We start from the raw sequence: 19274 nt of genomic DNA, 5'->3' as shown, positions 1-19274 counted from the left end.
ACTTTCGAACTGATTCATTCGCGAACCCGCTCCGATCTCCCAAACTGACTCAAATGATTCGCGGTCCCGCTAAGAACTCCCGAACTGATTCAAATGAATCGCGATCCCTAAACTGACTCAAATTATTCGCGGTCCCGCTAAGAACTCCCGAACTGATTCAAATGAATCGCGATCCCCAAACTGACTCAAATGATTTGCGAACCCGATTTGAACTCCCGAACTGACTCAAATGATTCGCGAACCCGCTCCGAACTCCCGAACTGATTCAAATGATTCACAATCCCCAAACTGACTTAAATGATTCGCGAATCTGCTTTGAACTCCCGAACTGACTCAAATGATTCGCGAACCCCAAACTCTAATAATTTACAAAGTATATACTGTAATATTTTGTTGTTGTTGCTGTTGTTGTTGCTATAAAAACAGATCTAAGCCATCAATAGCCTTCAAAATGGCTTAAAATATGCATTATATAAAAAAATAATGAGGCAATAATGAATGGTTAATAATAACACTGTTAAAATACATAATGTAGGCAAATACAAAATAAACTATTTATGTACACGTTATTACAAATGCCATGTGATTGCTGCTGTTACACTTACAGGACACGCTACTGACCAAACATTGCATTCAAATATTCACTTAATCTTTCATTTTTGGACACCTTTTTGCTATAGATGACACAGCCTTTATAATTTCTTCAGTAAAGGATGTGCATATCACAACCCTTACAAAAATAAACCATGGTTTTATCATAGTAAAACTGCTTAATTTCCTTTTGCATGTTTTCTTTATGCTTGAGACTATAAAATAAATTAGAATCATAATAAAGTTATAGCCACAGGTAAATGTCGAGAGCTACAATTGTGATTTGTAAATAATACAGTTTATTCATTTAGTTTTTTAGTTGATTAAAGTGAGTGTGTGGTGCTTATGGGGTATGGTCACTTATTCCTTATATGAACTGTTTCAAATGCAAGACATTGATTACATGAGATTAAGTTTGTAAATGATAGCCTGTGTCCTTTTGTAGTGTGCACATATATTTATCATCAATCTGTAATAACTGTGAATAAATTCAGTATATTGTTCAAAATAATAGCAGTACAATGTGACTAACCAGAATAATCAAGGTTTTTCGTATATTTTTTTTATTGCTACGTGGCAAACAAGTTACCAGTAGGTTCAGTAGATTCTCAGAAAACAAACAAGACCCAGCATTCATGATATGCACGCTCTTAAGGCTGTGCAATTGGGCAATTAGTTGAATTAGTTGAAAGGGGTGTGTTCAAAAAAATAGCAGTGTGGCATTCAATCACTGAGGTCATCAATTTTGTGAAGAAACAGGTGTGAATCAGGTGGCCCCTATTTAAGGATGAAGCCAACACTTGTTGAACATGCATTTGAAAGCTGAGGAAAATGGGTCGTTCAAGACATTGTTCAGAAGAACAGCGTACTTTGATTAAAAAGTTGATTAGAGAGGGGAAAACCTATAAAGAGGTGCAAAAAATGATAGGCTGTTCAGCTAAAATGATCTCCAATGCCTTAAAATGGAGAGCAAAACCAGAGAGACGTGGAAGAAAACGGAAGACAACCATCAAAATGGATAGAAGAATAACCAGAATGGCAAAGGCTCAGCCAATGATCACCTCCAGGATGATCAAAGACAGTCTGGAGTTACCTGTAAGTACTGTGACAGTTAGAAGACGTCTGTGTGAAGCTAATCTATTTTCAAGAATCCCCCGCAAAGTCCCTCTGTTAAAAAAAAGGCATGTGCAGAAGAGGTTACAATTTGCCAAAGAACACATCAACTGGCCTAAAGAGAAATGGAGGAACATTTTGTGGACTGATGAGAGTAAAATTGTTCTTTTTGGGTCCAAGGGCCACAGGCAGTTTGTGAGACGACCCCCAAACTCTGAATTCAAGCCACAGTACACAGTGAAGACAGTGAAGCATGGAGGTGCAAGCATCATGATATGGGCATGTTTCTCCTACTATGGTGTTGGGCCTATTTATCGCATACCAGGGATCATGGATCAGTTTGCATATGTTAAAATACTTGAAGAGGTCATGTTGCCCTATGCTGAAGAGGACATGCCCTTGAAATGGTTGTTTCAACAAGACAATGACCCAAAACACACTAGTAAACGGGCAAAGTCTTGGTTCCAAACCAACAAAATTAATGTTATGGAGTGGCCAGCCCAATCTCCAGACCTTAATCCAATTGAGAACTTGTGGGGTGATATCAAAAATGCTGTTTCTGAAGCAAAACCAAGAAATGTGAGTGAATTGTGGAATGTTGTTAAAGAATCATGGAGTGGAATAACAGCTGAGAGGTGCCACAAGTTGGTTGACTCCATGCCACACAGATGTCAAGCAGTTTTAAAAAACTGTGGTCATACAACTAAATATTAGTTTAGTGATTCACAGGATTGCTAAATCCCAGAAAAAAAAAATGTTTGTACAAAATAGTTTTGAGTTTGTACAGTCAAAGGTAGACACTGCTATTTTTTTGAACACACCCCTTTCAACTAATTGCCCAATTGCACAGCCTTAAGAGCGTGCATATCATGAATGCTGGGTCTTGTTTGTTTTCTGACAATCTAATGAACCTACTGGTAACTTGTTTGCCACGTAGCAATAAAAAATATACTAAAAACCTTGATTATTCTGGTTAGTAACATTGTACTGCTATTATTTTGAACAATACTGTATATACATCTGCCATATGTTGCCACCCCTCAAAAATTCCTGCCCCCTTCTCACCACCCCATCAATATTTTTCTAGATCCACCCGTGCCAACAGGCATCTGCATTACTATTAGTATTAGTTACTTTAGGGCCTTCTTTTTTTGTTAGAAAACTTTTCCCTGATTTTTTTTTTTCTCAGAAAGAAAGGCACAAAAGCTGTTACTGCAATGACCCGCTTTTAAAAGCGGCTAAATTGCACCTTTTAAGCACTACAATATACAGCTCAGGTAATAATGCACAGCCTAATATGCACCTTCAGGGATACAAACGGTACACAACACTGCCCTCTACTGACTGGATAAGGTTTCAAAAAGATGTTTTATTAGTTTTCTCTCATCTACAAATCGACTGTCTACAACTATTTGTGACTTTTTATTACTTTTTTAGTTCTGGACACAAATCCCTTGACCTCTGGTTTTCTGTGCAACACTACACTCCGACAAAAAGTGATCAGATTCCCAGACCAGACACACGATTATAAAGATTGAGATTTAGCTTGATTATTCTAATGTCATGTTCAAGATGTAACTTGTTACGTAACTTGTCATGCTGTGGAAAAAAATAAAATAATTTACAGCGTGTGTAAAGAATAACAAAGTTTATTAATTCAGGTTTGCTTCATAACCAGAAAAAAAAAGGCAGAAATCTTCCAACAATCCATCTTTGTAAATATCAATCAAACACACTGGTCCATATCAGGGTCTCTAACACTGTTCAACACACACACACACACACACGCACACGCACACACTCTATCTCAGGCTGTTGCTGTTGGGTTGAGATCCAGTAAGTCCAGGGTGATCAGGACTGTGTCGATTCTAAGAGAGAAAAAAAACAATACAGAGAAACCAGATGTTTTAAAATCAGTCAAAATCATTCAAAGAACACAATGGCATCAGTGTTGCCAGGTCTGCAGTTTTTCCTCAGAAATTGACTACTTTAACACTGATTACACAAGGTGAAGTGACCCCTTACAACGTGACATTTATCCCCTGGCATGCAAATTATAAAAACCCCGAACACGTTTGAGCTAGTTTTGAGTAGAAACCTGGCAACCCTGAATGGCATCGCTACTTGAGATCTTTGTATGGTTTCTCTTCATTTATGTAAAAAGGTAAACTGATGGAGACTAGTTGTTTTTCACTTTATATGCACAAAACATCCACGTTTCAGATCACTATTAGGTGCTTTAATAACATAGTCAGCTGGACTGTGAGCCACTCGCCTTTTTCTTCTTCTTGTCTTTCTTTTTCTTCTTGCGATCGGGATCGTCATCCCTCTTTTTCTTCTTCTTCTTGGGGTCAGAATCTGAGGGGGTCTCTGCGCAGGAGACACAGACGAGTTAATGCCGTGTGTGTTTGAGTGCATGTGTTAAACCTTAGGTGTGTGTGTGTGTGTATGTGTGTCACCTGGAGGCAGAGGATCCAGCGGTCGGGGATTGCGTTTCTGTTTGCTCTTTTTCTTTGGCGGCTGTATGTGCATCAGTCTGTACTGCTCTGGAAGCTGAGACACACACAAACACTGTGAACACGCGGCTCGGAGAAGATGTTGGAAAAGCTTTCTGGCTGAGTGCATTAGTTTACCGGGCCGGTGTGCAATCGAAACCCAGTGAGTAGAGCTCCGGTCAGCGGACTGAAAGAGTTTCCACAGACCGGAGGCTTCTCTATGAGAGAGCGCAGAGAACTGCCGTCCTGGACCCCTGGACAGTCAATCATACCTGTGAGAGAGAGACAACACAACTGTGATACAGACCCTGGAGCAAGCTGTAGCAATACATTGCATGAGTCAAAATTATAGATTTGTCTTTTATGCCAAAAATCATTTGTATATAAGGTAAAGATCATGTTCCATGAAGATATTTTGTATATTTCCTACTGTAAATATATAAAAACTAAATTTTCATTAGTAATAATATGCATTGCTAAGTATTTCATTTGAATGACTTTAAAGGTGATTTTCTCAATATTTAGATTTTTTAGCTCACTCAGATTCCAGATTTTCGAATAGTTGCATCTCAGTATAATTTTTTCTTAGATCCTAACAATTCCATTAGCGGTAATCAATGGAAAGATGACTTATTCAGCTTTTAATCTAAATTTTGAAAAACTGACCCTTGTTACTGGTTTTTCGGGTCACATTTGAGCATTTCAGAGCATCACTGCAGTGTTTATTTCCTGAATGAATCATTTCAGTCAGTGATTCAAAAATCCACTCAAAATGACATGTGCGGAGTCCAAATTCGCATACTATCCGTGCTAAATAGTATGCGAAACTAGAATTAGTACGTCCAAAATCGTAGTATGTTGAAAAGAGTATTCCAAAGATACCCGGATGGTCTACTATTTCCGGTTAGAATTTGAAGTGCAGATCAATGCACACTCTAAGTGCTAATATTGCCCACAACCCATTGCATGCGGGAGGGAGGAGCTTTGCGATGGCTTTGCGGTGATGTAAACATGGCAGCCGGGTGCAGCAGCGGAGATGCCAAAGGTAAACTAAAGGTTTAATAACTAATTAAAGTTGTATTTTATTTCGTTACACACATTGCACATGAACGTCAGAACCAGCCGCCTCACAAACGACCTGCGTTTGGTTCTACGACGACGCAGCCCTGCTTCTTCACTCCTCAACTTGGTAGAAGAACACATTGTAAAATGTATTGTGAAAAAAAACGATGAGAAAAAAAGATGGGAATAGTAAATACAATTTTATTGGACATAAAGAATGAATGAAACGTTAACAGTTGTGGGGTGCGTACTAGGCGTTCACCTTGCATGACGTCATCGAAGTATGTCCCAGAACGTGCATACTCTTTTGCTACACACTCAATGTACTTTTTCCTCACAAAAAAGGACACACTTTTAGGTCGTAGTATAAGTAGGCGAATTGGGACTCGGCAATGATTTGCGTTGTTTCTAATTGAATCAGCCGGTTTGAACGAATCATTTGAATGAACAATACATGTTATTATTATTTTTTTCACCCTCAAATAGTTGCATCCTATCCTAACAAATAATGGAAATGTTATTTATTAAGCTGTTTTTTTTGTTTTGTTTTTTTTGTTTTTTACAAATGTATAAGTTTTTAATAAAAAAAAAACACAACATCAACAACAACAAAAACCGTAAATCCGGGTCACAATATTCTAGAAACCATTTGTGTCATTTTCATGGAGTTCAGTTGATAATATGCATGTGCTTTTCTCAAAAACAAGCGTATTTGCTTCACCTGGTAGCTCTGGTAAGAAGTTGCTCAGTTTCTCCTTCACTTTCTTGCCGCAGAACTTATTAAACGCGTGCTCCAGATTATAATGCGTGATGAGGTTCGTGTTTCCCGTCAGCTCGTTTCCGACTGAATCGAAACAAACACACAACTAATCAGTTACATAACATTATTAAAAGTCTGTAGTGTATTCCTGGGCACTAGAGAGGCTAACGACGTATTTACCGGGCAGTTCTCGAAGTAAATAGAAAGGTTCGTTCATGGCTCCGGGTTTTCGCAGTGTAGGCCCCTCATCCCCGAGCTGTCCTGGAATCTGAGCCGCCACCGGCGCTTGGTTTGACGGCATCGGCGGGGGAGGTTTACCGGCGGCGAATCCCAAACCTGCTGGCCCTGCAGATGGCTGTGCGTCATTTTGTCCGAACAACGTTGAAAATATTTCCGTCATCACTTCTGGAACTAAATCATGTATATTTATTTGTATAAAAAAGTACAAATAGAAAATCCGAGCGGCTGCCGCTTACAGTGTCATTGTGTTCATCACGTAGGGTTGCCAGGTTTACACAACACAACCCACCAAATTATTAGTCTAAACTAACGCAATCACGTTTTAAAGGGGATATCCAGTAAAAATGGGGTAAAACCACGTTTTTTTTGTAATACTCCCCTCTTAAAATTCGAATTTTATTGGCTAAATATCACGTTATAGGGGTCGCTTAAACGCGCGGTAAAAATGCGGACTTGGCAACCTTGTGATCACGTGGTGTTAGATCAGAAACGCACACGTGTTGCTGCAGTGATTGTTAACAAAAGTGATTCAAAATACATTTTCAACAGTGGCGGCTCTAGACAAATTTTACTAGGGGGGCCAAGGTGGAGCCTGTGTTTAACCTGAGGGGCACATTAAAAATGGCAACATATTTTATTTAAATATAATGCAAGTAAATACAAAAAGTAATTCTTGAAAAAATCTACACAGTAATTTTACACAATCTAAACATGTTAATAAAAACAAATTACTATTAGTACTCTTATCAAATTCAATCAGGCAATTATACATTTCACAATTTAATATTTATATTTGAATGTCAAGAATTCAGAAGTGTATACATTTATAATGCTTACACTACACTACACAGAAATAATATACAATTAAATTATGCTTATTTTAAATGTATTGTGCAGGCTAAAAATATAATAAGCTTTTAATAATCTTTCAGTGCGCAAAACCATGATAATATGAAACGCTTCAAAACTGAGCTCACAAAGTGATTTTAAGCATTCATAGTCAAATCCATGTTGAAGTGTTCAATGGATTTTTGTTGCAGTGTGTCTTTACAGTAAAACAAAAAAAGATCCAAAAACAAAGTCCTCGACACATTGAACCAGATGAGTTGGGCTTTTTGCTCCATGACTGAAGGAGAATATACCTTGGGAGAAAGTATGGACCTTGCCTCATAGATATCTGCTTACCAACAAAGGAAAATAAATAACATTTAAGTGAATTCACAAATGTTACCCAACTAAAGTTAGACATTGACATGAGTTGCTGTTTTTGTCATTCTTCTGAAGAAGTCTTCATTCATTTATTTTGGCAATGCTCCTACACTGAAAAATTCTGGTCAGACTTTTTGGCATTTATTCAGTGTTATTTTGTAAGTGACTTCTCTTTTTGTTTTAATTTGGATTGTTTGACCATTCAAAAGAGAATACTGGAAAATACTGCATAATTTGTTTCCTGTTAGCTAAATTTCACATTTATAAACAAAAGTTTACTTGCTATAAACCTTTTTTTCTTTATTCAAATTGGACTTAGACAAGTATGTGGAAACAATACCACATCCTGACATAAGAGCGGGTTTACGAATCATTTGAGTCAGATCGTGACTTCAGAGCGGGTTCGCGAATCATTTGAATCATTTGAGTCAGATCGCGACTTCAGAGCGGGTTCGCGAATCATTTGAATCATTTGAGTCAGATCGCGACTTCAGAGCGGGTTCGCGAATCATTTGAATCATTTGAGTCAGATCGCGACTTCAGAGCGGGTTCGCGAATCATTTGAATCATTTGAGTCAGATCGCGACTTCAGAGCGGGTTCGCGAATCATTTGAATCATTTGAGTCAGATCGCGACTTCAGAGCGGGATCGCGAATCATTTGAGTCAGATCGCGACTTCAGAGCGGGTTCGCGAATCATTTGAATCATTTGAGTCAGATCGCGACTTCAGAGCGGGTTCGCGAATCATTTGAATCATTTGAGTCAGATCGCGACTTCAGAGCGGGTTCGCGAATCATTTGAATCATTTGAGTCAGATCGCGACTTCAGAGCGGGTTCGCGAATCATTTGCGTCATTTGAGTCAGATCGCTACTTCAGAGCGGGTTCGCGAATCATTTGCGTCATTTGAGTCAGATCGCGACTTCAGAGCAGGTTCGCGAATCATTTGAGTCAGATCGCGACTTCAGAGCTGGTTCGCGAATCATTTGCGTCATTTGAGTCAGATCGCTACTTCAGAGCGGGTTCGCGAATCATTTGCGTCATTTGAGTCAGATCGCTACTTCAGAGCGGGTTCGCGAATCATTTGAGTCAATCTTTCAGTGCGCAAAACCATGATAATATGAAACGCTTCAAAACTGAGCTCACAAAGTGATTTTAAAAGTTTACAGCTTTTAAAACGTGTGTGATCTAACAGGCACAAGCGAGTCTTAAAAAAAAAAGCAACAAACATAAAATACAAATACACAAAATAAAAGTCATTTTATGCAAATCCACAGCCTTTTTATCTACAGATCAAGCATTATAATGTGAGTAGCCTATATAATATTGGAGAGAGTTTTACCGTGCATCCTGCTGTAAATGGATGAGGTGCGCGCTATTTGAAAACTGAATGGAGAATTATTGACAGCCGCAGAGGAGGGAAAACAAGGTTTCCAAACTTTAATTTAATGATGTAAATAGTCTTCTGTCCATAACATTAAGCTACGGTATTGCTTCAGATGACCAAGTCACCCAAACTGATGTGAAAAAAACAGGAGGCGCCGAAAAGCGCGATGTTTGCATCCCTGAATGTGATGAAGTCACTGATCTATATTATATATATTATTATTATATTATAGATCAGTGGATTATATTCCTAAATTTTTCGGTGCGCTGCACTAATTTCCCCTTGTAGAACGTTGCGTCACATTAGTTCTGCTTTTGCTGCTCGCGTGTAAAATCATATTACTTTTTTTTTTTCAGCACAGGGGTGGCCACATATTTTAAATTCAATAATTGAAAATATTTTTAAAATATATATTTACCTGATTTAACTATTAAAATGCTGAATCCGTGATACATTGGTACTCTGGATAAAAAATCAGGAACTTGACATACACTGCTGCATTATCTATTTTTTTTTACCAAATTAAAAAAATTATTATTTTACAGCCAGAGTGTTAATAAACAGGCTACAATATAATAATCTTGCATTACTTTATTTTTATTAGTGTATTTATTGCATGAATAAGCACAATACTGGAAGAGTTCCCTTGAACAAATACACCAGTTTCTGCCTATATCATATAAAAAACTCAATAATAAAACGGTTTAACAATTTATAAAATAAAAAATGAAATGAAAATTAGATTATGAGTAAGATCTTATATATTAAAATACCAAACTGTAGTTGATACTTTTAAACATTCTAGTTGCCATGTAGATTATTTATTATGTTTATGATTCCATTGTGATGTTTTATTCATCCTTTAACTTTATACAGAGACAATGAATCAACACTTTATTAAAAAGTGCAAGAGAATCTGTTTAATGAATAGAGTACACATATTAAAGACATATTATAACACAAAATAAACCTTGCAGATGCAGAGTAAAATTATATTCATGTGTCAGTAAATCTAAGAAATGACCGTGGATGTTAAAGAGACCCGAAGTGTTCAGACGGGGAAAGAGTCGAGACGAAAGCTTCCAGATCTTCAAGGGATGCCTGCAGATGGAGAAGACACAAAGCTTATTTTCTGGATACATGGCATTAAAAATGTGTGAGTGTTTCATCGAAATGACTTTTTTCTGGTACCCTCCATTCCTCGACTCCTGAGGCGATGTGCTGCTCCGTCTGTGTGATGTTCTCTCGGCCGGCCTGCACTTTCTGAGCAAGACCTGCGTTCTCCTTCTGGAGCTTCTTCAGCTGGATCCGCATGTACTCCTCCTGCTTCTTATAATAAGACACTAAACCACTGCACACATCCTGCTCTGGATCGCCGCTCGGACGCCTGCGACACAAAACATGAGCCTCAGCGATAACATCACTACACGTTTAACATGCAAGACTCATACAATGTTTCATTTAATTTTATAAGTGATTGTCTGCATCTATGTAATACTGACAACTAGCGGTTGAAATGGATACTGCAGTCCAAATTCAAAATAAAGAGTTTATTAGCAAAAACAGTTGACTGTTTAAAAAGATAGTCTTTGCATCCGTTTGTTTGAATCAGAAAAGTTCATTTGCTGGACTCAGTGTCTGATGAGTTTTCCACCAATTGGCAACCCAGCATGTTGAAATCCTATTGGTTGAACTGGCAGCGGGGGCGGAGTCACACAGATCATAACAAAAACAGACATTCTGACACAGAAGGCACATTTCAAAGTAGAATAATCTGGCTGCGGCACACATTAAACATAATTTGGTCATTGCTTGTGTGTTTTTTATTGTTATGAAAGGGCCGTGAAGTCACCATGCAGCGTGTGGTGTGTCTTTAGCGAGCTCCTCCAGTCTGTCCAGCTCTTCAAACTTCACCTGCAGGTCTCCCTCCTCAATCACAGCTGAGATTTCACTCTGAAACACACAAGCATATTAAACATCATCACTACTAAAACACAAATGCAGAAAGCTACCATAAGGAGAATGCAAGAAGATATCCCCTTATATTTACAACCTATAAAGTGAGAAAATGACATGCAAATAATGTCTCAGACCAAATTGTTAAATAGTTATGTCTTTCCATTTACTTTTGGGTTAGTGATGAGATAAACAAAGCTTCTCAAAACTTTGAATCAATTGAAAATGACTTTTCATGCATGAAAACATGCATAAAAATGCTTTTACCAAACCAGCTGCAAGTGTTTTTGTTAAAACCGTGATCTATTAAATGCAATTCATAAATAAGTTTAATAAAGTTGATATGAAATGTCTGTATTATGTTTTATTAAATCATACAGACACTTCGTAATTGTATTTATTATTCAATATAGACACTTCGTTTTTGATGGTAATTCATTATTTTGATTCCATTTAATGAAGTATACTTTCAAGAAAGAAAGCATTTGCATTGGGTTTGCAAATACAAGTTTATATGCATGCTTTAGCCTAAGTTTTTGTTGCAGTTTTGACCAGCGTGTGCCGTGTCGCGCAATTCGAAACAGTGAATCATTTTGCAAAGTAATTGATTCGAAGCTTTGAATTGAAGCATTAAAAATGATAATTTCTCTCATAACTATAGCAGTCATATACACAATTTTACGTCCTGGTTATGTAATGAAACCAAAACGTCATATAGCAAAAAAAAAAAACCACAACCTTTCTTTAGCACCTTATCCCTGAAAATTAGTTGTCAACACACTTTTTGATACGCGTGCCGAATCATTGGTTCGAACACAAATGATTCGCAGAGGATTCGAATCTTCGTTTGGAAAGCGCCCGGATGTTCTCGCCAGTATTGTATTTTTAAGGTTAAATTAATTTACCTGAACTAAAGTCTGCAGCTGGCTGATGAACTGTTTGTGCATGGCTTCAGTCAGCTGAGGATTCTGTTTTGACAGAGGCTGGAAACAGCGGGAAAACCTGTCGAAACTGACACAAAGAGTGAAACTAACTTAGTAAGAGACAACAAAGGAAGGGAACAGCTTTAGTTCGTACCTGGCGTTGTCCAGCAGCCACTGTAGACTCTTCTCCATCACTTTACTGAAGAGCTTGAGTCTCGGTTTAGATTGAGATGATTTAACCGAATCATTTCGATTAGAAGAGCCATCTTCAGCTTTATCCACATGGCTGTTAGCGGAGACAGATTCGCTGCTCTTCTCCGACTCCTCCATTTTTTCTGTTGATGTTTACAAATGTTCCCGCCAACAGCAAGCGCGTCAGACGACGGAAAGCGAGCAGCAGCCAGTTTCAAACCGTTTACCCAAAACGCGTTTCTTGTTGTTCTTGGGGTTTTAAATGCGTGTTTATTTATCACCGGTGTTTTACCAAGCAGTATTTAGAATTTCACACTTCATTGCATTGTGTTTAAGAGTTAACCGTTACATTTCTGTAATTACATTTAGTCATTTAGCTGACGCTTTTATAATAAATGCATCCCGTGTGTCCTATTCTTCACATTCATTATCTGCATTGAGAGGCAAAATATTTTACATTTGCATTCTTCTTTTACTCCGTGGTGGCACTTTTCCAATTACTGTTTGATCTAAAAATATTATGCAAAAAAAAAAAAAAACTACATTAAGTTAACTTCCCCTAAAAATATAAAAATATAAATATTTCACTTACTCTGTTTATGTGATGCAAGCATCATAACAAAATATGCAAATGCATGAAGATGAGATTTATTATAGACCAACAATACATTGCATGGGTCAAAAATACATTTTTTATGCCAAAAATCATTAGGATGTACTTAATGTAAAGATCATGTTCCATGATATTTTGTAAACATCCTACTATAAATATATAAAAACTCATTTTTTGATTAGTAATATGCATTGCTAAGAATTCATTTGAACAACTTTAAAGATGATTTTCTCAATATTTAGATTTTTTTGCACACAGATTCCAGATTTTCAAATAGTTGTATCTCAGACAAATATTGTCTGATCCTAACAAACCACACATCAATGGCGAGATGATTTATTCAGTTTTCAGATGACCTATAGATCCCAGTTTCTAAAAAATACCCTTTTGACTGGTTTTGTGCTCCAGGGTCACATTTTTGCTAATCTAATGCAAGAGTCGGAGTCTGTTTCAGGCTCAGCTGAACAGGAGTGTGTTACTGAAAGCTCAGAAAACAGATCTGAGAGAAGTTTCAGTTTGCAATCTGTACAGCTGTTTTGCTATGAAAAATACTATGAAATGTACTCTTCAAAAGGCGATACCACACATGATCTTGTGTTTGAAATGACAAGTTCACGTAAATCAAACTAATTCAGTTCAGTCTAGGTTTAAGGGTTTGCGTCACCCCACGGTTTCTTTGACAGCCACAGCAGGCGTCGGTCCTATATGAGTCCAGATGTAGCCTTTCTCTGGACAAACCGGTAATGTTGGGAACGGACAGCTTCTGGACTTGAAATACTCAGACGGGGCGTGACAGACGAACTCCAGGTACTCCATTTTTCTTGGCAAGTCCTCTTCAGGGCCTACACAAAGAGATCCACAATCACAGAATCAGTCTAAAGTGGAGCAGAGTACATTGGTGTACGATATTGCCAAAATAAAAAATGACTTTTTTAATATCACATATGCAAAATCAATGTATTTCTGCATGAACTTACCAACAATGTATGTGCCAGGATCAAATCGATCTCGAGGACTGCTCTGAGTCGGGATCAGCCAAGTCAACGCCGCACTTTTCTCACAGTACTGATCCTGGACGAAACCACGAATCTGTGCATAATACGGTTTACCGTCGTCCTCGTCCACTACTTTAATAACATCTCCTATCTGATAATAGACACCCTGAACACAACACAAGCAGGTTAGTGAATAAATAAGTGTTAGGAGAACAAAAACAAACACTCTGAAGAGCAGAAAGGAGTGATGAGTACCTTGTAAAACATGGACTCTGATGTGATGATCGTTGACACAGATTCTGGAGCTTTGATTGGCTATAGACATGTGAAGAAGAGAAGATAATAAATCAACGCAACTGAAGCATCGTCACCCGAAAATGAAAATGCAATTAGAATCTGCTCATCCTCAGGCCATCCAAGATGCACATGAGTTTGTTTCTTAAAAAGATGCGATGGTTTGAAGTTAAAAAAGTAGTTTTTATCAGCTGTTTGTACTCTCATTCTGACGGCACCCATTCACATCCATTGCTGAGACACTGATGCAATGCTACATTTCTCCAAATCTGATGCATTTTCATTTTTGGGGTGAACTATATCTTTTAACCCACATAGATATTGCTGGAAGAAAACACCCATCCTAGATGAAAAGCACTTACGTTTTTCAATTTGAAAACGTGTCGTCGTCCCTTTCCTTTGGTTGAGACTTTCTTCTCAGACGCTGGAGCTTTGTACTTGGTGCTCCGTAACCGAGCGGAGCGTCTGTGGATTTCCTGTCTGGACTATAAAACACAAGATTAGTGTCAGTGGTTTTGTTTATAAACTTTATAAGCTTCGTATAAAGGCATTTAAAAGTAGAAATAATATAGTAATAATTGCTTATATATAAATACGTATATATAATGTATACACACACACACACACACACACATACATATATATATATATATATGCAGTGTATGAGTGATCTGTCCAGCTCTGTTTATTTTGAATAGTTCTAGTCCGGTCTAAAAGAGAGCTCGCGCCAATCTGACGTCACAAAGCGAGTGTTTAAGCTCCTCTTCAAACCTGTCTCCCTCCGCCGTTGTTCGGCTGGATGGCGAAGGAGGAAGTAGATCCTCCGGAGCTCCCGCTGCTGGTGTTTTTACCCGTGCAGGTGTTACACAAAATCTCCCCCTGGATTCCTTTCTTCCACATGGAGGACGAGCTGGTCTTGCAGATAGAACAGCACGGTTTTAACCCGAGAGGCATGTTTGCTGAACCGTAAGCAGCAGCAGCCCACTAATGTTTTGTTTACAAATGTCTTGTATAGTTATTTCTGAATTTAACGGTCGTTTTTCCTGTAAGAATGCAAGCCAAAACTATGATAAATGTCGATCTAAACAGACATCCTTCATTTTGAAAACAATGAATAAGTCCGTGTTTTTCGCCCCGAGGAAAAACATCCGGGAGGAGAATTTGTGAATTTCATAATAAAGGTGCGTCGTCCTTACTTTCAAAATAAAAGTCTAGATGTTTGATGGCAATACATTTTAAAAACTCAATATATATATATATAATTTTTTATTATTTGATTTACGCGAACTATATATATATATATATATATATATATATATATATATATATATATATATATATATATATGTATGTATATATATATGTTAATGAGCCACAACAAATATTATTATTATTATTATAACATTATTATTAATATTACTATAACACAAGATGGTTTTAATCAAAACAGACGATCACTTTTAATTTAAAATGGTTGCTGGAAAAAAATGCCAGACTATACAATAACTATAATCCCCAACTCTATGGTCTATTCTTTCTTTCATCTTATGATATAATGCCATTTAAAGACACAATAAAGTACAATAATTGTGTACAATTAAAAGAGAGTGTGAGCACAGCAGAGTTTGAAAAAAGGAAAAATCTCTTAAAATGAGACCTTTCAGCAATTATTTATAAGTAATAGAAACCAAACTACAGGATTTATGATTGTTAGAGATTGTGGAATGTCCATCTGCTCTCACATTAAAGAAACAGTTCACGCAAAAATTAAAATATGATGAAATTTTACTCACCCTCAGGCCATCTGGGATGTAGATGAGTTTGTTACTTCATCAGATTTGGAGAAATGTAGCATTGCATCAGTGTCTCAGCAATTGATGTGAATGGGTGCCGTCAGAATGAGAGTACAATCCGCTGAATATTTAAATAGAAGAATACCTAAAGTTAGCCATAACAATGTAGGACTTTTCCTACACAATAAATAGGCCAGTGTTATTCTCTCTGCTTCTGTTGATGTGGATTTTGGTGAGGCTCATTATTGCTCCTGTTTGCTCGCAGACCTGGATAAGTGCACTCCAGGACTGTGGCAGACTTTTTTTTAAAAAACTGAGATGTATGCATCATCTAAAATCTGAATAAATAGCTTTCCACTGATTTGTGGTTTGTCAGGAGGGCAATGTTTGTCTGAGATACAACTATTTGAAAATCTGGAATCTGAGGGAGCAAAAAAATCTAAATATTGAGAAAATCGTCTTTAAAGTTGTTCAGATTAAGTTCTTAGCAATGCATATTACTAATCAAAAATTAAGTTTTGATATATTTACGGTAGGAAATTTACTAAATACCTTAATGGAACGTGATCTTTACTTAATATCCTAATGATTTTTGGCATTAAAGAAAAATCAATAATTTTGATCCATACAATGTATTTTTGGCTACTGTTATAAAATATATATACCCCAGAGACTTAAGAATGGTTTTGTGCTCCAATACAACTCAGCAGAAATAAATGAGCGCATTTATGATGCATAAAGGTTTTTTTTCCCTATATATGAACGCATTGTGCAATATATACATATAAGATTATAAAAGTGTCAGATCTGATTTGTTTGTCAAGGGTTTTACATTTCAATTTAACTACAAAATATTTAAAGCATAAAAAACAAAAATGATCTTGTTTAGATTATTTTTCTTATCCTATTATCAGATTTTAAGCAAAAACTAACAGAAAACAATATGATATATTAAATCATGTCACTTGTCCAGTAAATGCGTCCTAATTCAAGAAATAATAGATAATTAGAAAACAAGACAAAAATATTTTTTTTTTAGTGTGTAAAAGGTAATTTGGCATTACATGCTCTTTTTATTGTGCATGCACATTTAAAATGAGGTGACTGTTCACCTGCTCATCTTCCACACTGTGAGCGCTGTCAGGTGCCATCAAATCAGCTCTGTTTATGCCAAGCATCTTCAGTTCAGTCATGGCCCGGAGTCCTGAAGTCAGTTTTCCCAGATCTCCAGCAGAAAGAGGTCTGCAGATGAATCTCAGTAATGAGCCATGTGCTCCAGACAGCAGGATCTCTGTTCAAGCTGTGACCGTGAGCACGCCTGCTTTACTGCCCCGCTTTATAATAGAGGGTTATTTAAATATCTGAATATTCAATCAGGAGGAAATAATTAAGCATTTTCAAATCAGCCCTGCGTCCGTTTGGCATACTGACATATGAGCAGTAAGATCCTTAATTAGCAGCTATGCCTCTTCAACATGTCAGACCTGTCAGTTTATGCACTTATATATGAGGAAAATGTATTTATACACTTCCAGTCAAACGTTTTGGAACCGTGAGATTTTTTATGTTTCTTCTGCTCACCAAGCATGCAAAAAAAAAAATATATATATAATAATAATAATAATTATTATAAATTGAATATATATATATATATATATATATATATATATATATATATATATATATATATATATATACTGATAATATTCTAATATTCAGATTTTCTGCTCAAAAACATGTATTATTATTATTATTATGTTGAAAACATCTGCAAACATTAGATCTTTCTATGCATCAGATAATCCTGAAGAAAAATTTCTGAACTGTTTTAAATATTGCCAATAATAATAATAATAAACAGAAATGTTTCTTGAGCAGTAAATCATCATATTAGAATAATTTCTGAAGAAATTGTGACACTGAAGACTGGAGGAATGATGCTGAAATTACAGCTTTGAGCACAGAAAATGACACTTTAACAGAGATTCACATAGAAAACTTTTTTAAATAGTAAAAATATTTCACAATTGTACTGCCTTTGCTGTATTTTTGGATCAGATAAATGCAGTCTTGGTGAGCAGAAGAGACTTCTTTAAAACACATTAAAATTCGTATTGTTCACAAACTTTTGACAGCTGTTTATTCGAGGAAAAGGTTTTCCGTGCTGTTTTCTGTTGGCAGCAGGATTATTAATGCTTATAAGAAATACTCAAGATATCGACATGCTTGTAAGATGCATATAAAAGCTCTTTGCAATGAAAATGTGGAGTTCTTTGCAGTGGCGGTTCTACACGGAGGCCTAGGGAGGCCCGTGCCTCTGTAGACATGTCCCTGGCCACCCCTGTGCTGAAAAAAAAAAGTAATATGATTTTACACGCGAGCGCCAAAAGCGGAACTAATGTGACGCAACGTTCTACACGGGTAAATTAGTGCAGCGCACCCAAAAATGTAGGAACTTAATCCACTGATCTATAATATAGATCTATAATATAATGATATCTATAATAATATCTATAATATAATATAGATCAGTGACTTCATCATATTCAGGGATGCAAACATCGCGCTTTTCGGCGCCTCCCGTTTTTTTCACATCAGTTTGGGTGACTTGGTCATCTGAAGCAATTCCGTAGCTTAATGTTATGGACAGAAGACTATTTACATCATTAAATTAAAGTTTGGAAACCTTGTTTTCCCTCCTCTGCGGCTGTTAATCATTCTCCATTCAGTATTCAAATAGCGCGCACCTCGTCCATTTACAGCAGGATGCACGGTAAAACTCTCTCCAATATTATATACTCACATTATAATGCTTGATCTGTAGATAAAAAGGCTGTGGGTTTGAATAAAATAACTTTTATTTTGTGTATTTGTATTTTATGTTTGTTGCTTTTTTTAAAACACTCGCTTGTGCCTGTTAGATCACACACGTTTTAAAAGCCGTAAACTTTTAAAATCACTTTGTGAGCTAAGTTTGGAAGCGTTTCATATAATCACGGTTTTGCGCACTGAAAGATTGACTCAAATGATTCGTAAACCCGCTCTAAAGTCCCGATCTGACTCAAATGATTCGTAAACCCGCTCTAAAGTCCCGATCTGACTCAAATGATTCGTAAACCCGCTCTAAAGTCCCGATCTGACTCAAATGATTCGCGAACCCGCTCTAAAGTCCCGATCTGACTCAAATGATTCGCGAACCCGCTCTAAAGTCCCGATCTGACTCAAATGATTCGCGAACCCGCTCTAAAGTCGCGATCTGACTCAAATGATTCGTAAACCCGCTCTAAAGTCCCGATCTGACTCAAATGATTCGTAAACCCGCTCTAAAGTCCCGATCTGACTCAAATGATTCGCGAACCCGCTCTAAAGTCCCGATCTGACTCAAATGATTCGCGAACCCGCTCTAAAGTCCCGATCTGACTCAAATGATTCGCGAACCCGCTCTAAAGTCCCGATCTGACTCAAATGATTCGTAAACCCGCTCTAAAGTCCCGATCTGACTCAAATGATTCGCGAACCCGCTCTAAAGTCCCGATCTGACTCAAATGATTCGTAAACCCGCTCTAAAGTCCCGATCTGACTCAAATGATTCGCGAACCCGCTCTAAAGTCGCGATCTGACTCAAATGATTCGCGAACCCGCTCTAAAGTCGC

At 37.2% G+C, this 19274-nt stretch overlaps 3 protein-coding genes across 3 annotated transcripts; all 3 read right to left on the bottom strand.

The window, feature by feature from the left end:
* Nucleotides 1-3335: 3335 nt before the first annotated feature.
* Nucleotides 3336-6570, bottom strand: med19a (mediator complex subunit 19a). The gene is made up of 6 exons (XM_026281239.1): nucleotides 6202-6570; nucleotides 5983-6105; nucleotides 4338-4471; nucleotides 4164-4257; nucleotides 3980-4074; nucleotides 3336-3572 (listed from the first exon to the last, which is right to left on the bottom strand). Exons 1-6 carry the CDS (start codon nucleotides 6419-6421, stop codon nucleotides 3507-3509), a joined length of 732 nt encoding a protein of 243 aa, XP_026137024.1. The 5' UTR covers nucleotides 6422-6570; the 3' UTR covers nucleotides 3336-3506.
* Nucleotides 6571-9579: 3009 nt separating this feature from the next.
* pmf1 (polyamine modulated factor 1) lies at nucleotides 9580-12124 on the bottom strand. The gene is made up of 5 exons (XM_026281238.1): nucleotides 11889-12124; nucleotides 11717-11822; nucleotides 10708-10808; nucleotides 10047-10242; nucleotides 9580-9956 (listed from the first exon to the last, which is right to left on the bottom strand). The coding sequence occupies exons 1-5, from the start codon at nucleotides 12062-12064 to the stop codon at nucleotides 9888-9890; spliced, it is 648 nt and encodes a 215-aa protein (XP_026137023.1). The 5' UTR covers nucleotides 12065-12124; the 3' UTR covers nucleotides 9580-9887.
* A 652-nt stretch (nucleotides 12125-12776) lies between these two features.
* Nucleotides 12777-15005, bottom strand: LOC113114326 (GATA zinc finger domain-containing protein 1-like). Its single transcript, XM_026281237.1, has 5 exons — nucleotides 14600-15005; nucleotides 14191-14313; nucleotides 13790-13849; nucleotides 13517-13700; nucleotides 12777-13381 (listed from the first exon to the last, which is right to left on the bottom strand). The coding sequence occupies exons 1-5, from the start codon at nucleotides 14780-14782 to the stop codon at nucleotides 13200-13202; spliced, it is 732 nt and encodes a 243-aa protein (XP_026137022.1). The 5' UTR covers nucleotides 14783-15005; the 3' UTR covers nucleotides 12777-13199.
* Nucleotides 15006-19274: the final 4269 nt, after the last annotated feature.

This window comes from Carassius auratus, chromosome 14 (genome assembly GCF_003368295.1).
Source record: "Carassius auratus strain Wakin chromosome 14, ASM336829v1, whole genome shotgun sequence".
NCBI lineage: Eukaryota > Metazoa > Chordata > Actinopteri > Cypriniformes > Cyprinidae > Carassius > Carassius auratus.
This window is presented reverse-complemented; position numbering and strand designations above follow the sequence as displayed.

What these genes read in the sequence shown, in the direction of transcription:
- LOC113114326 (XM_026281237.1), bottom strand. Translation starts at nt 14,782, where the DNA reads ATGCCTCTCGGGTTAAAACCGTGCTGTTCTATCTGCAAGACCAGCTCG. An exon ending in ACGTTTTCAAATTGAAAAAC is followed by an intron (nt 13,850 to 14,190) that starts GTAAGTGCTTTT and finishes ACATGTCTATAG; the next exon opens with CCAATCAAAGCTCCAGAATC. An exon ending in CAGAGTCCATGTTTTACAAG is followed by an intron (nt 13,701 to 13,789) that starts GTACTCATCACT and finishes TGTTGTGTTCAG; the next exon opens with GGTGTCTATTATCAGATAGG.
- pmf1 (XM_026281238.1), bottom strand. Translation starts at nt 12,064, where the DNA reads ATGGAGGAGTCGGAGAAGAGCAGCGAATCTGTCTCCGCTAACAGCCAT. An exon ending in AGCTGCAGACTTTAGTTCAG is followed by an intron (nt 10,809 to 11,716) that starts GTAAATTAATTT and finishes TGTGTGTTTCAG; the next exon opens with AGTGAAATCTCAGCTGTGAT. An exon ending in GACACACCACACGCTGCATG is followed by an intron (nt 10,243 to 10,707) that starts GTGACTTCACGG and finishes TTTGTGTCGCAG; the next exon opens with GCGTCCGAGCGGCGATCCAG.
- med19a (XM_026281239.1), bottom strand. Translation starts at nt 6,421, where the DNA reads ATGACGGAAATATTTTCAACGTTGTTCGGACAAAATGACGCACAGCCA. An exon ending in TTTACTTCGAGAACTGCCCG is followed by an intron (nt 6,106 to 6,201) that starts GTAAATACGTCG and finishes GTTTCGATTCAG; the next exon opens with TCGGAAACGAGCTGACGGGA. An exon ending in AAGACAAGAAGAAGAAAAAG is followed by an intron (nt 3,573 to 3,979) that starts GCGAGTGGCTCA and finishes TTTCTCTCTTAG; the next exon opens with AATCGACACAGTCCTGATCA.